Source organism: Bison bison, unplaced genomic scaffold (genome assembly GCF_000754665.1).
Source record: "Bison bison bison isolate TAMUID 2011002044 unplaced genomic scaffold, Bison_UMD1.0 scf7180017864171, whole genome shotgun sequence".
NCBI classification, from domain to species: domain Eukaryota; kingdom Metazoa; phylum Chordata; class Mammalia; order Artiodactyla; family Bovidae; genus Bison; species Bison bison.
Window position 1 is genome coordinate 4,716,007 of NW_011494743.1, and position 15,351 is coordinate 4,731,357.

The window sequence follows — 15,351 nt, forward strand, 5'->3', positions numbered from 1 at the left end:
CATGGAAGATTCTCCCTTGGTGAGAGTCAGTCCAAGGAGGCATTACGTATATAGAACAATACTAAGTACTGACATCAGCAATCCAAGAGAAACGTGCTTTTAGAGTCACGCAGACATTTCCACATAATAGTTGGACACATGAATCTTATTCATGTAGAAGTATAAAGTTGTTGGGAAAATCCACAGGTTTTCCTTCTTGGTCCATTTACAATTAATTATATACATTTAAATGTTCTATCATCAGATCCACAGCTGAGAAGCTTATTCTGTCAAGGTGCAGTCTAATGTGAACATAAGCAGGAACTTTTATGTCTTAAGGCTGATTCATGTGAACATATGGCAAAAACCACCACAATATTGTAATTAGCCTCCAATTAAAAAGTCACGTGAGAAAAAAAGAAATAGAAGTTATATATAAGCAGAAAGTCTAGTCTGAGTCCACATGGGCGCTGGCACAGCCAGGAACCGTGCGGGTCGCCATGGTGGAGCTGCAGCAGCTCCGAGTGCAGGAGACAGTGGACTCCATGGTGAAGAGTCTGGAGAGGGAAAATATCTGGAAGATGCAGGGCCTCATGCTCCGGTGCAGCACTGGCTGTTGCAAAGACAGCCAGGCGTCCATGCAGCAAGTGCACCAGTGCATTGAGCACTGCCATGCATCGCTGGCTCAAGCCCAGGCCCTGGTGACCAGCGAGTTGGAGAAGTTCCAGGACCGCCTGGCCTGGTGCACTACATACTGCAGTGACAAAGCCAAAGATTCAATAGATGTGGGGAGTGAGGAGCTTTAGGTGAAGTGGCGGCTGGAGACCTGCGTGACCAAGTATGGATGATCATGTGAACCTCATCCCAACCATGACCAGGAAGATGAAGGAATCTCTCTCATCCATTGGGAAATAGCTGTCTGCTAGTGGCCATCAGGGGTGAGGGCAGGAATCGATTTAAAAAGAGGAATGGGGATTTGGGTCTTTTAAGGAAAGCTGATGAATGAGGAAATTAAGGATGGCAGCAAGTCTGAGGCCTGTGTTTCTTTGCTCTGAACGCTGGTTCCTTTGTGTTTCAATCCTAGAAAGTGAAGTGGAAAAACAACTAAAATTTGGGTCACAGATAGCTCAGGAGGTTTTTTGTGAGCCTGAATTTCATGTGGCAAGTGCTTCTGTTGGCAATAGGGAGTCTCCCTTGTACCACGCCAGGGCCCAGATTCTCTTACTGTACCGGTACCAAGAGGCTGGCAGGTTCATCGAACCTGCTTATGGTCTAGTGGTATATGAGAAGAGGTGTTTCTGTTTGTTGCCCACCTGCTGTTTACCAGAAGGATCACTACAACTTTTCCCACAAATTAATAAAACCCATGCAGTCACTAATTTAGAAAGGGACAGGGGGTTTCTAGGGATTTTGTTTTGCTTGGTTTTGTTTCATAGACAAGGGCATGATGTTAATTTAAGATGTAAAGTTGGGAGAGGCAGTTTGGATAAAAACTTTGAAAGGGTCCCTGCAGATTCTCATTTCTGACCATCAAGATGTGGCTGTGTATTTCTTGAAATTTTCACACTACATTTTTCAGCATTTGTCTCTAGAGCTGAGTTTCTTGGGAGCACCATATAATGGGATCTTGTGTTTTAATCCATCTAGCCACCCTGTCTTTTGGTTGGTGAATTTAATTCACCTAAAATTTAGGATAGTTACTGATATATGAAGACTTATGACTGCCGTTGTATCTTTTGTTTTTTGGTTGCTTTATATTTCTGTTGTTTCTTCTCCCTTGTGTTTCTGTCTCCAACTCTCTGAAAGATTCCATATGCAACTGGTATGGCTGCTGCTGCTGCTGCTAAGTCGCTTCAGTCGTGTCCGACTCTGTGCGACCCTACAGACGGCAGCCCACCAGGCTCCCCCATCCCTGGGATTCTCCAGGCAAGAACACTGGAGTGGGTTGCCATTTCCTTCTCCAATGCATGAAATTGAAAAGTGAAAGTGAAGTCACTCAATCTGACTCTTCACGACCCCATGGACTGCAGCCTACTAGGCTCCTCCATCCATGGGATTTTCCAGGCAAGAAGACTGGAGTAGGGTGCCATCGCCTTCTCCGATTGGTGTGGCAGAGGCCACTAAATGTTCCCTATGGTTTGGATTCCTTTCATTTTCAATGGTAGAAGGCTTATCTCTTTATAGGACTACTGAAGTGAAAGACTCTAGGTCCCAGCCTTTTTTCAGTGTATACCCTCATCATTTTCTGAATAATCATATATTTTTTTGAAACAGGAAACACGTAGTAGCCGAAGACTAACACACTGGACATTATTTTTTTAATTATCTAAAATAATTATATGTATATAAAATGATAAAAAGAATTGAAGAAAGCCTTCAAAATTAGATTTTGAGAAATTTTAAAGATCAAACCAGGTCATGATTAGTGTCCGGCTGGAGGCCTCTGAGGATCCTGTGGAGCATCCTGTGAGTAAGGCTAACCACCTGGAAGATGACTTTCTCCGGGCTGAAGGATGTCAGCTTCAGGGACAAATCATGAAAGTAGGAAAGCCCCTGCGCTGGGACAGTGCCTTGTGGGGAGGGGAACGTAGCGGGCAGTGGCTGAGGGGGGGGTATGGATGGCCTGCAAAGTGGAGGAGGGCCTGTATCTGGCAGCGATGCAGGTCTGTTGAGAGTAGCAGGCACCTGGTCAGCACCTGGAGAGTAGCCAGGGCTCTTTGGGCCACTTTTTCTCGGAGAGGCAGAAGCAGGGGATGCTACTGGACCCCATGTCTGTGTAGGGACAATAGGTGGGCCTCTGGGACAGGGGGGAACCACATCCCCAGCCCCGCATCCAGATGGGGGTTCACATGCCAGGTTCAGCAGACAAGCAGGAGACAGTGCTGGCGGATCTGGCTTCCACGTGGGGTAGGTGACTTGTGCTGTGACTTCATTTACCCACATAAATGTGGGTAGAGGCCTGTTCTTTGACCCCACCTGACTTCTAGACATCTACAGGAGGGGAGAGAAAACCTTAGTGAGTTCTCCATCAGTGGGCAATGGAGGCATCCACCCCTCACACAGCAAGGAACCCCATGGTCCCTGGGCTTCAGTGAACTAACCCCATACCCTGTGGGGGTACAACTTTTCAGAAGCTTTTCCAGAAACAAGAGAGGTCTCCTAAACTGTCCAAAATTCATTTTTAGGTTTGATCAGACCTTCAGTCCAATGTGTCTCCACTCCTGGTCTAAATAACTGACACCCTTGTTTGCCAAAGGCTGTTTCCTATGCATTTATAAGTTCTATTTCTTTTAGGAGGTATGAAGTGACCATCCTTCCTGGTGAAATCTGAAAGCCCTTACCTTCTAGGTTGGAGTATGTTTCAAGATCTGAGCAGCTATTCAGCTGTTAGATGCTGGGTGAAAAAGGTGGGTCTGATTGAGGGGCAGTGAGAAGACTTCGGGCCTGGGACTGGAATGCTACGTGGGTTCCAAGGCCATGTTCAGTGGGTCTGAGGGAAGGAGGACTTCCAAGGAAAGGACCAGGAGGAGGAGTGGCTGAAGTCTGGTCATCCCCTCCCTGCCCCACGGCCATCTCCTTTTATTCTCTGGTGCCAGCAGCTGGCCTTTATGACATCAAGGTCTTCAGCCAGTCACAGCGCTCGCCCTGTGCTGTCACCATGGACCCTCCAAGGCAATTTGTGGAGGAAAGCACCTTTGCGACCAGTGTAAATATGTACCTCTCTGCTTTTGCCGCTTAATGTGCCTGGGCAAGGGCAATTGTTTTAGTCCTGTGAACTTTAATTTCTGGGAAATTTAATTTTGAGGAGCGGTCTTTATTTTTAAGGGTGAATTTATTTCTGCAATCTTTAAAAACATGAACATTTTGTAAAGATGTCTTTTTGAAAAAAAAGAAAAGTAGATCTATGCAAGGGAATTGCTAACAACAGGATTTAAGTGTATGCTGAAAGGACTGGGAGCAGAATAGTTTGGTGACAAAAAAGGAACCTCTACTAATGTAGTCATTTAAAAAGACTCTATTAGGGTTGTCCAGATAAATGGAGCCAACATATGTGTGTACGTGTGTGTGTGTATGTAGAGAGAGAGTGTGTGTGTGTTATTATAAGGAATTGGCTTACATTATTATGAAGGCTGAGAAGTCCAGACTCAGGAGAGCTGGTACTGCACTTCCAGTCTAAGTCGGAGGCCAAAGGCATGAGAAGACTGATATTACAGGCTGAAGACAGTCATGAGAACTTTTTTTTTTTCCTTCAGATCTTCAATGGATTGGATGAAGCCTACTTTCCACTAAGTTATAGAATGGAATATAATGGATACAGATTTAACTAATGAAACCAGAATGAGAAATATAGGAAGTTTGAATCATGAGAAATTTACTTTTGGTCTTAGACAAACCAAAATATTGTGTTAACATGTTTTTAAATGATAAATTAATGAAGACTGAATCATACCAGATTTTCTTTTAAACTGATTTTAAATTATTTTTCTTTTAAATAGATTTTCTTTTAAATTCTTATTATCTCATAATAGTTACAAAGGCTATTAGGTAAATATACTTTTTTCCCCCCCTAGATTACTGGTTTATTATAGAAGGATATAACCCAGGAACAGCCAGATGGAAGAGGCTCACAGGGTAGCATCCATGTCCCGTCTGAGTGACCAATGTGCCAGCATTTCTACGTGTCCACCAGCCCGGAAACTCCCAAGTATACTTTCTAATGTTTATAAGTAGAAATACTTTAGTAACATTTCTTTCCTTTTTCTTAGACAATTTTGGCTTCATCCAACCTAAATGTTCATAGAATATATATATATAAAACATCCAAATGTGTTTTTTTGATGAGTGAATCCTTCACATATTCAGGAGAGGGAAAAGAGATAAAATGTGACAGGAAAAAATAAGAGGGAATTGACTTTAGACAGACAGCTAATTATTCTTCTCTGTAAGGAAAGAGGAAAAGTTTAGACATGCACATATACAAAAAAGAGTGATTCTGACATAATTTGGTCCTTGAAATTTTTTTTTTCTCCTTCATAGGGTATGTGGGATCTTCGTTTCCTGACCAGGGATCAAACCCATGCCCCGATATTGGGAGCTCAGTGTCTTAACCACTGGACTGCCAGGAAGTCCCTGGTCCTTGAAAATTATATTTAGCCAAAAGATATTTAAAGCCAGCACTTATTAATGCCTGATGTATGGAAAGGAAGGAAGCGATGTGTCCTGCTTGAAACAAAATGATGTGTTGCTCTGGCAAACAAGACACCATGGGGAACAGGTCTAGTTCTCAGGGAGCTGAGGCCACGGAGAGAGTTTGGGTCCAGGGGTGAGCCACACCCAGCTGAGTAGGGAGTAGATCTGTGAGAAATTTCTAGCCTGGCATCCACTACACTAAACATGAACTAACCCTGCCAGGGGAGGACATGCCCCTTGTCTATAGGCTTATATCCTAGAGAAAACAGATGCTGCTTTGAGGAGCCATGCAGTGGAGCTGGCACAAGTTGGCAACTATGGGAAAGGGAAGGGCAGCTGTCAGGGACACCTCTAGGTTGGGATTCCAGGTGCTATGACAGAGGGGACCGGAGAAGGGGTGAGGTGTGTGTATGGCTTTGCTGGAAAGAGTTGAGGTTACTAGGTAGAATCTGGACTGGGATAGGATGGGAAGCACTTTACACAATAATCAGGTTGCTAGGAGCCCCCAGTCTTCTATGGCCCTTTCTCTCTGAAGCTCCTTCCATAGACGACTCCCTCCAGCACCTTCTGACAGGTGAGCTTCAAATCGTTCACAGCCTTTAGTCCCCTAGTTCCTGGCCAGCCCCTACCTATTCAACCCACAGTGTGCCCTTGCTACAAGCGACCCTGGTTCTGGGAATCCTGCCCAGTATGCTGACTTCTCCATGGCCTTGTGGACCACTGGGGAAGGGGAGAAACCCTCTCTGCCTGAGGGTGAATCAGAGCATCATACAGGATGTAGGCGTCAGGATCTTGAAAGCTCGTTGACGTTCTCAGTAGTGTAACTTGATGTTTCTCAGGGGTGGCAGTCCCTGTCCATTCCAACGAAAGTAAAGCAATGATCAATACTGACAAGGAAAGTGAGAGGAGTCCCCAGACTGGCCAAGAGGCCGGCACCAAGGCAGGCTTACCCTGAGCTCAGAAAGAACCAGCTGGGAAGCCTCTCTCTTGCAGTGTTCCTGGAAGAGTGTTCCCATGGTGAGTTTGTTGCTGCAGTAACAAATGACCACAAATGTAGCTGCTTGGACAAGAGCCATTTACTATCTCACAGAGCCTGAGACTGGCAAGTGTTGCTTGTTCCTCTGCTTAGAGTCTCACAAGACTGCCATCAAGGTTTTGTTGTCCTTGGCTCTTACCTGGAGACTGAAGGAAATCTACTTCTAGGCTCATTCATTTTGTTGACAGAGTTGATTTCCTTCTCATGGTCTTCACTTGGTCCCTGCCATCATCAAGCCAGCAATGGCAGTAGAACCCTTCTCATACTTAGTCTGTCTTCTGCTTCTTCTGTTCTCTCTCTCTGACCCCAGTGAGAAAAAGTTCTCTATTTTTCAGAGCCCAAGTGATTAGGCTGGGGCACCCAGGTGATACAGGATAGTATGCCCTAGATTTAGGTCCATAATTTTAATTACATCTGCAAAGTTACCTTGGCCATATAATAAAACATAATCACAGGTTCCGGTGATTAGGGCAAGGACATCTTTAGGGGGCCTTTCCACTGACTATACATGGTTATGTGTTTGTAAAATTTGTAAGAGTGATTTTTTTTTTTTCTTTTGTAGAAGGTCCAGCATACTCCATTCTCTTGTTAATCTAAGATAGCGTTTTTGAAGCTATCATTCGTTAATCATTGTTGCTTCCTTTATAAAATAAGTTTCAGGAATGGCAACGAGCATTTTCTTAAAGATTATGGGGGAACCCAATTGCATAGAAAATATCAGAGACCATGGCACATAACCATTGACATTATGAAACTGTTACTATTCATTCACACACAAACACATGCATGCATTCACACAAACATATACACACACAAGTATATCTGAACTAGATAAAGATGTAAAGTATACTTTTTTTAAAAAAAGATTTATTTTTACGTATTTCTTTTTGACTGCACTGGGTCTTCCTTGCTGTGGGCTTTCTCTGGTTGTGGTGACTGGGGTTTACTCTTCACTGCAGTGCATGGGTTTTTCATTGCTGTGACTTCTCTTGGTGCAGAGCACAAGCTCAGTAGTTGTGGCTTGCAGGTTTAGTTGCCCCGCAGCATATGGGATCTTCCAGGATCAAGGATTGAACCGGTGTGCCCTGAATTGGCAGGCGGATTCTTAACCACTGGACCAGGAAAGCCCCCAAAGTATACTTTTTAGTATACTTCATTAAAATTTTAAAATTTGAAAAGCTAATTAAGAAACAAAAGAACCTAGAAAAGTCCCTGTGGTCCAGTGGTTAGGGCTCTGTGCTTTCATTGCTAGGCAGGAGTTCAATCCTTGGTCTGGGGATTAAGATCCCATAAGACCCACGGGTACTACCAAAAAAAAAAAAAGGTCCTAGAATTCATTGGAGCCGCCAGGTAGGTCTATTCTTGGTCCTGGAAAGATTTCTGGAGCATATTGGATGACAGAGGGCTAGCACAGGTGGTTTATAGAAGCCCAGTGGCTGATGGTTCCCTTTGATGCTGTAAGGTGGAGCCCTCCGTCCTCGGTATGGAAGACTGAGGACGCTCCCGTGTTGTCTCCATTTTCTCCTTTGTAGCTATGTCAAAGAGTCAATTTGGACACGGGAAGAAAACTCTAGATACATTTTTCTGGATAAACGAGGTAACTGGAGAAATCACCTACCCCCAGCAGAAGACAGACGCACCCGCAACGTCGCCAGCTCCTCTCCAGAAGCCAGGAGAGGGACCCAGATCTCAGCGCGGGGCCGTGCAGGGTGCTCCTCCCAGCATCCAGGGCGCGGCCGGCACACTTGCGCAGAAGGCCGCCCCTCCACCCCCTCCTAAAGCTGCACTGAAAGACGTTGGCTCCCGAAACTCCTTCCCAGCTCCGCCGCCCTATCTCCTGGCCAAAGGTGGAGTCCTGAGCGCCTCGCCGTTCTCTGCAGTTCCTGTCACCATCTCACCGCCAGGAGGCGCTCGGCCACCGTTCAGCCCCCTTGGGCCAGCCCTTCTGCCGCAAACCTCTGCCTTTCCTCCCAGCCCTTCAACCCCCTGGGGCTTCACCTGCAAGCTGAAAAACATCCTTACTGGGAATAACCGATTTTCCTTTTGAGCCTGAGCAAATACGCCTGACCACGCCCTCTAAGCACCTTGCTTCTATTGTCGCCTGGCACCAGTACTCCTTCACGCCATAAAAGACCGGCCTGCCTCCCCTAGAAGCGCTAAGGACCCTTGGCAGAGTTCTTATAAGAATATGCCCAGTGCTTTCAAACCCCATATAAATTTAACTTCGATTTTAACACTTTTTTTTTTTTTTAAGAACTTCCTTTACCTCTCAAGACATCTTGGTATTTTTAACTCTGGGATTCAAGAATTTGGTTCTACTCTCAGCTGCAGAGTAATATGCCTAGTTCCCAGTCAGAGCCTGAAGGATCCCCGCCTTGGCTGAGATAGGAACAAGCCGGGCTGAGTGGGACTCGAAGGCCTGGTGTCTTTGGGCACGATCTAGGGCCACCGGGGCTTTGGGGCTGCATTGAGGACCAGCCTGGGCTCTGATCAGAAAGGAGTTAGAACTGGATCTGGGTGGTGGGGGGCAGCCTGGGGCCAGGGAGACTTTGGGCAAAGAGCCTCCCCAGTTGGAATAGGGGCTGGGCGATGCTCTGGTGGGACAATGGGCAGCCTCTGGGCCCTCGCAGGAGTGGAGTGACTCCTGCTTACTGACATGATCATGCTCGGCAGGAGGTGGTAAGTGGAGGCTCTGAAACACCTTGTCCCAGCCTGAGGACCCCAGGAAACCCCAGTTCTCTGGGCTGGAGAAGAAAGGCCTGGGATCCAGACTCGATCCTCTGGCCAATGACCCTCTGATACTGCCAGGACCCCACCTCTCTTGCCCTCAGTTTCCCTTCCGTGTGATGTGGGAGTGAGCCAGCCTGTCTGCACGTCTGCTCAACTGCACAGTCTGTGACTGTGTCCCCAGAAACCAGGACTGGGTGAGGCCCCAGGACACAAGGCCTGGAGGTCAGGTCTCAGGTGGGGTCAGCTGATGCCAAGGGCATGGCTGAGTGTGGCAGAGGGCAGGGGCCATGAGCTCCACAGGGTTGGGGGGGATGACCAGTGTACACTCTCCAGGATCCCTGATGGATGGCCTTGACAAAGACCTCGTTGTCATGGTTAGGGGTGCTGGCCTTTCAGGCAGAGTTGTGGCCAGGCCCCTAGTCCTGACTTTGCAGGAGCTTCTTAGCCTCACTCTATCTAGCCCTCAAGAGTCCCAGCAAGTGTCCCAGGGATGCCCAGAGAGGTTCAAGCTCAGCCTGGGACAGGGACCAGGGCTCTGTCTATACCAGCAGAGTCCCCAGGGGAACAGTGACTATTATTCATCCTGTGGACAAACCACCCAGAGCCCTTGGAGCATATAGCATGGCTTGGTCTTTTGCTTCATGACCTAGCAGGGCCTCTTCTGCTGACCGTGTTCATGTGACAAAAGCTTGGCAGAAATTTCCTGTCCAGGTTGGTCTGACTGTCCATAGGGTGTCTAATCTGGAAAGTTAGCCAGCAGTGAGTGTAACCGTTATCCCCACACCTCTTTCAAGCAAGGGCCCTACAATTAACAAGACCACATACTTCACCCAAGGTCTGCACTATGGGCTAGTGTGTGTGTGTGCACGTGTGGGACATGAAATGGGGGAAGGAAAAATAGAGATCTGTGGGTGGAGCAGTTCACTGGTGGTCCAGTGGTTAGGACTCCACACTTCCACAGCAGGGGGTACAGGTTCCATCCCTGGTCAGGGAACTAAGATTCAGCAACATGACCAAAAAAAAAAAAAAAAGATTTGTGGGTAGTTCTCAAGTCAGAGTGGAGTGAGGATCACAGAGCTGTGAAGGCAGGGGCTTCTAGTTTCTATTTCCTTGTTACAGTGATCTGCATTTCTACTGATGGCTTTTCTTAATTCCTTCAGTATTTTTATGACCTCTATGACCTCCTTTTTGATCTCGGGATCTCTTGAGATCGGAGAGGTCTCTTGCATCATTTGGTCTTTCAGGGAAATTCTCTTGTTCTTTTAATCAGTTTAATTCTTAGTTTCTTCCTTTTCCTTCCTACTTGTCTCTGTGAATTAAGAAATACCAGTTATCTACTCTGGTCTTGAAGGGCTGTTTTATGTGGGCCCATCCCTGCGTAGCCTGTGTGAGTCTAATATTTTTGGCATGAGCACTGTTTTTAGTATGTCTGCCTGTCGCATCTTTCCTCAGTGTGTGCTAGCCATTATCCCCCGGATAGGAGGTGTGGTTGTGGTTGGTGGTACAATGACTGGAGCCTGCCCTGGGTGTGGAGTGGGGCCTCCTTTTTGCTCTGTGGTTGTCACGGCCCTGTCCGGGAGCAGGATCTGCTTCCTATTTGTTAGGACAGAGGCCTCCAGGTCTGGTTCTAAGCTGTGGTGTGAGGGAGGTGGGGCTGGAATGCTCCTGCTGGGAGTGTGTGAGTCAGTCGATCAGTCATGTCCGACTCTTTGCGACCCCATGGACTATAGCCCACCAGGCTCCTCCGGCCATGGAATTTCCCAGGCAAGAATACTGGAGTGGGTTGCCATTCCCTTCTCCAAGGATCTATCTTCCGGACCCAGGGATCGAACCCCGGTCTCCCGCCCTGCAGGCAGACTCTCTAACCGTCTGAGCCTGCTGAGAGAGGAGCTGCTGAATACTCCTCTGCAGATGTGTCCACTGGGAAGTGTCTCCACAGTGTCGCCCATTATCCGTCGTGCCCGCTCACAAAGTACACATTGTTGGCACTGCCCTCAGCCCTGCCTCATTCGTGGGACTGCCCGTTCTCACTCATGGGAACACTAACAGTTGGCCCAGGTGTTTCTCAGGCACTGTGGTTGTAAAACTGCAGGTGCAGATGTGCTCAAGTCTGGCACCGGACCTGCTGTGGGAGCTATGGAATAAGCCCAGAACCTGCTCTCCTCTGGGTGTGCGCCCGCAAAGCCCGCTGCTAGTGTGGGACCCGCCCCAGCATGGGAGCACCAGGAATGTCCCACAGTCGCTGTGCCTACAAAGACAAACAGCCCCTGGGAACTGGCTCAGATTTCAGCCCCGCCTCCACATGTGGGCAGCCTGCTGGCTCCAGTGCTCCCAGAGCTGCTGGCAGCAGAGCTGTGCCCACTGAGCACACGGAGCGTGAGTGAGGCTGATGTGGGGACGCGCCCCTCTCTTCGCGCGTGTGTTAACAGTGAGGCTTCTATGGCAGACTCGGGCTCTGTCCTCTGCACCCCGAATTGTGGCCCAGACCATATTCTAGTGTCAGCAGGCAGCAAACCCCAGCCCTCTCCCCGGGTCTGTCTGCTGAAGACGGAGTTTCTGCACCTCAGCCCCCGTGTGCAACAGTAGATGCATGACTTGGGTTGGGGAGTGCAGAGGTGGCCAGGACCGCCTGCTGATCGGTCTCTCTGTCCTGCCTGCCACATGTTGGCTGTTCTGCTCTCCTCTAAGCCTCAAACTCCTTTGCGGTCCCAACTGATCTCCCTGCCAGTGAAGGGGCTTCCTGGAGTGAGGGAACCTTTCCTCTTCTACAGCTTTCTCCTAGGGGTGCAAGTCCTGTCCTTTCTTCCCCCTTCATTCATCCTACTTGTCTTGTAGGTGCAGATAAAGCGAGTTCCCAGGGCCGCTGTCTACATGGGTGGTGTCGTGCCTCTCTGTCACACCTTCTGACGCCTTCCTGCTGTTTGTCCTGCTCACCTGGAAACCCTGCCTTATGCCTGCTGACACCTGGTCTAGGCCAGTGCCTGAGGTGGTGACAGAAAGAAAAACTGACCTCCTCAGAGAAGACTCTGAGGATGAAATCCAATGGCTCCTTCCTGCGTGGCCACGCCCTGTGCTGAGCCAGTTCCCCTGGCATGAGCTACTGTGGTGGACTTTGGGGCAGACGTACACAGATGTTGCTTCCAGAACGACACTTATAGCCACTGGTGGGGCCCAGTGCACGGCCTGGACCAGCTAAAGCAGGGACAGTGGGGGCTGCCTGAGCAGTCTGGACGGAGGGGCAAGGCCCAGGCCACTGCCAGGTCACCCAGGAGGAGCAGAGGGGCACCACCTCTCCTGGTCCTCACAATGGTCGCCCAGGGCCGGGTAAAGTCAGCCCTGACCCCCCACTGATCTGTGTGCACCAGTGTGGCCAGGACTGACACGACTGACCCCAAGGCTGTCCACCCTCACAGGACCGTCGTATTGCTGGACGTGTGGGGGTCCTGCCAACGCCTGGTGCTGACCTGGGGGTGGACGCTCCCAGAGCTGGGGGTGCTCCTGCCCATGCGGATGCCTCATAGCGCCTGGGGTGCCTGGGTTCTAATCCCACGTCTCCTGCCTGCTGCAGACAGAAGGGCCTGGTGCCAAGTCTTCACCCTATAGTTTCCCTGTATGAAACACGTCAGCTTAGAGAAAAAAGTCCCTAAAGTGCTCTGTAACAGGGAAGGGTTTGGAGTGACCAGTAGAACCAGGTTGCAGTAGCTGGGATGTAGGGGGGAAGAGGGTCCCCTGATGTCAACTTAGGTCTGCTCTGGCCACTGGTAGCTCCACTTCCTCCTCCTCTTCCAACTGCTAAGGAGCAAGAGGCACCTGGGCTGGTGGCCAAGGACCATCCAAGGGAGAGCTCTTTTTCAGGGTCAGACTCACTCAGGGTAAGAAGGAGCTCCAAGAACATGCCCTGGGCCTCCTTTAACAGATGGGGAGACTGAGGCCAAGGGTTAGCAGTTTCCAAAGGTGAGCTGGCTCCTGAGGCAGCCATGGTTCCTCTTGCCCAACTGTCCACGCCTCAAGGGCCACAGCCCTCTCATGACTCGGGGAGGCTGCCTGGAGGAGGAGGATTTGAGGAGAGAGAGGAAGAAGCAGGGCCTGTGGACAGCAGTCATGTGCCTCACGAACACTTCCCTGAGGGGACGGCCTGGGCAGAGGGTGCACCCCTGGACGAGCTCAGGGCTCAGGTCCCTATGGAGAGCTGAGGATTCAAGGTTAGAGGGGTCTGATCCTGTCCTAGCTTTCAGTGGCGGGAGAGAATTTTCCAGAACTTTTTTGTTAGATTGGGAGAGGAAGTCAAACAGGCATAAACAGGCAATGGTTTTTTTGGTAAATTCCTTTATGTTGAAATAGTTGTGAACTATTAATGAATAATGAGAAGGCGATGATCTGGTTAACGTATTATTTATTATGTAACACTTCTGAGACAAAGTGCAATTCAAAACATATTACTGAGGATTCTGTATTAGCTGATCTTAGAAATGGCATAATCCGAACTTATTTTTCCCATTTTTTTTTAAATTTTTTGGCCATGCAGTTCGCTAGATCTTAGCTCCCCAACCAGGGATGGAACCTGTGCCCTCAGTGGTGAAAGCACTGAGCCCTAACCACTGTGCCACCACTAAAGTCCCTCCAGTAATCTTCCTGCGTAACCTCTGAAGAATGTTTCACTCCTATTATTTGGTTCTGAAAAACTTTCATAGGCAGCAACATTTTTACATTAGAAAAAAAAATAAGTACGGTTGTTAGGCACAGGTTAAAAGGGGTGGTATGCACAAACTATACTAAATACAAATCAATACTTATTCAAACACACATGTGTACTTTAACCGTTCAAATAATCAACTTTAGATAAATTTAAAACATACTTCTAGAATCGATTTTAACATCTCTTTGCCTAATACTCTATGGAAAATTTCCTTTATTTCTTGGCAGCAAGAGCCTCAAAAATGGGTGTTACAGACCTGGATTCACCTAGTCCTTTTGAGAAATAAGCAGAAGAGGTTTGGGATCTGGTAAAAAAATATTATCCTAAGGGAAATATCTGCAGAGGAGCCCTGTGTCTACAGAGCTTGGGCCTGGGTTATGGGTTCAGCGAAGTCCACGAAACTGTGGACAGGAGGTGACTCGGGCGTTTCGATCTGTGTTCCAGCCACTGGAAGACCAGGGTTGAGAGGGTGACAGATCCTGAGTGGTCTGAATCATTTTAAACTGGACCCTACTTGGTGGTACTCTTTGAGACACAAGCATTTTTCTGGGTAGTGTCTGTCCATGAAAACAAATCAATCACCTCATTCAATGATTCAAAAAAAGTTCACTGTCTTTTGGTTACAGGCTGCCGACAGTTACAGTATCTTAACAGGTAGGAAAACTTTATTTGTAACAAACTTTTTATTTTGTATTGGGGTACAGCCGATTAACAATGTTGTGGTAGTGTCAGGAGAACAGAGAAGGGACTCGGTGCTTTAACAAACTGTTGCAGATGGCTTATGGTAACGGCAATATCGTATATTCACTCAACGACTTTTTCCCATTGACTCTGTCTTTAGGCAAGATTTGGTTCATGAGTTTGTGCTGCCCATGTCGCCTGTTTTGGACTCAAGAGGTGCGTGATTGGCTACAAAGTCAGGTGTGTGTACTGATACCATGCGATACAATCATTAAGTTGCACGCTGAATTGCTGCATGTGGAAATGAGTTCCACGACTTCAGAGCTATACTGAACGAGAGCTGTTTATACTTACCAGTGTCCACTCATATAAAAAAAAAGAACCTCTCTCTCTCTTTCATGGAGGTAGAATCCTCCATTTTCATACCACTACAAATACGTTCTTTCCAACATCTTTTCTGCCAATCAGATAAACACTATCTGGGGGGGGATAAGAAACCATTGGCAGGTAAAACCTTTTAAAAACAAGTTTCCTAATAGAAATTAATTTAAAAAGTCTACTTCCAAAGCAGCAATTAGAAACGCTGTTCCTGTAACATGTAAATAATACTGTTATATCAAGTTGTGGATTTTAAATAAGTATAACAGTTTCTTATCTCTTTAAAAAATAATATAGATTTCTGTGTTATTTAATGGCTTCTCCATTCTTCCAATTCCAAGGAATACAAAGGTCTCCATCCTGCATGACAGAGTAGAAATGTGAAATGCAAAGGTGCATCCCTTGTAGGTAAGGCAGCGATTGTTCTAGAAGTCTCTTACAGCAATCCACCATTTGTATACTAGAAACGCTGGGCTCCTTGTAAAACTTTTCCAGACAGAATTTCTTCGTGGAAGCCTGCATCAATTCATTTTCAATGACTTTCAACCTGTTATGTCAAAAACAAAACATACAATTGCTACAAGCTATAACCAAATAAAACAACATAAAATGTAGAACGCATTTTTCATATATTGGGCTGTTAGTTTCTACTCTCAACACT

The 15,351-nt window shown here is 47.5% G+C and overlaps 2 protein-coding genes and 1 pseudogene across 6 annotated transcripts in view; 2 read left to right on the forward strand and 1 right to left on the reverse strand.

Moving 5' to 3' along the window:
- The first annotated feature begins 451 nt into the window (after positions 1 to 451).
- Positions 452 to 894, forward strand: LOC104990162 (annotated as a pseudogene).
- A 2,754-nt stretch (positions 895 to 3,648) lies between these two features.
- On the forward strand, positions 3,649 to 8,439 carry LOC104990163 (splicing factor 3B subunit 4-like). The gene is made up of 3 exons (XM_010842141.1): positions 3,649 to 3,685; positions 4,551 to 4,684; positions 7,738 to 8,439. The coding sequence occupies exons 2-3, from the start codon at positions 4,594 to 4,596 to the stop codon at positions 8,250 to 8,252; spliced, it is 606 nt and encodes a 201-aa protein (XP_010840443.1). The 5' UTR covers positions 3,649 to 3,685; positions 4,551 to 4,593; the 3' UTR covers positions 8,253 to 8,439.
- A 4,872-nt stretch (positions 8,440 to 13,311) lies between these two features.
- The window catches only part of TCAIM (T cell activation inhibitor, mitochondrial), a 38,513-nt gene continuing 36,473 nt past the window's right edge, over positions 13,312 to 15,351 (reverse strand). For all 5 annotated transcript variants that reach the window (XM_010842143.1, XM_010842144.1, XM_010842145.1 and 2 more), the window contains one exon: positions 13,312 to 15,237. In XM_010842143.1, the coding sequence (XP_010840445.1) occupies positions 14,997 to 15,237 (241 nt within the window). In that variant the 3' untranslated portion in view covers positions 13,312 to 14,996. The remainder of the gene's footprint in view (positions 15,238 to 15,351) is intronic.

Bases quoted from the DNA above. Each gene is read 5' to 3' on its own strand.
- LOC104990163 (XM_010842141.1), top strand. From the start codon at position 4,594: ATGGAAGAGGCTCACAGGGTAGCATCCATGTCCCGTCTGAGTGACCAA. The intron at 4,685-7,737 runs GTATACTTTCTA...TCTCCTTTGTAG, and splicing joins ACCAGCCCGGAAACTCCCAA to CTATGTCAAAGAGTCAATTT.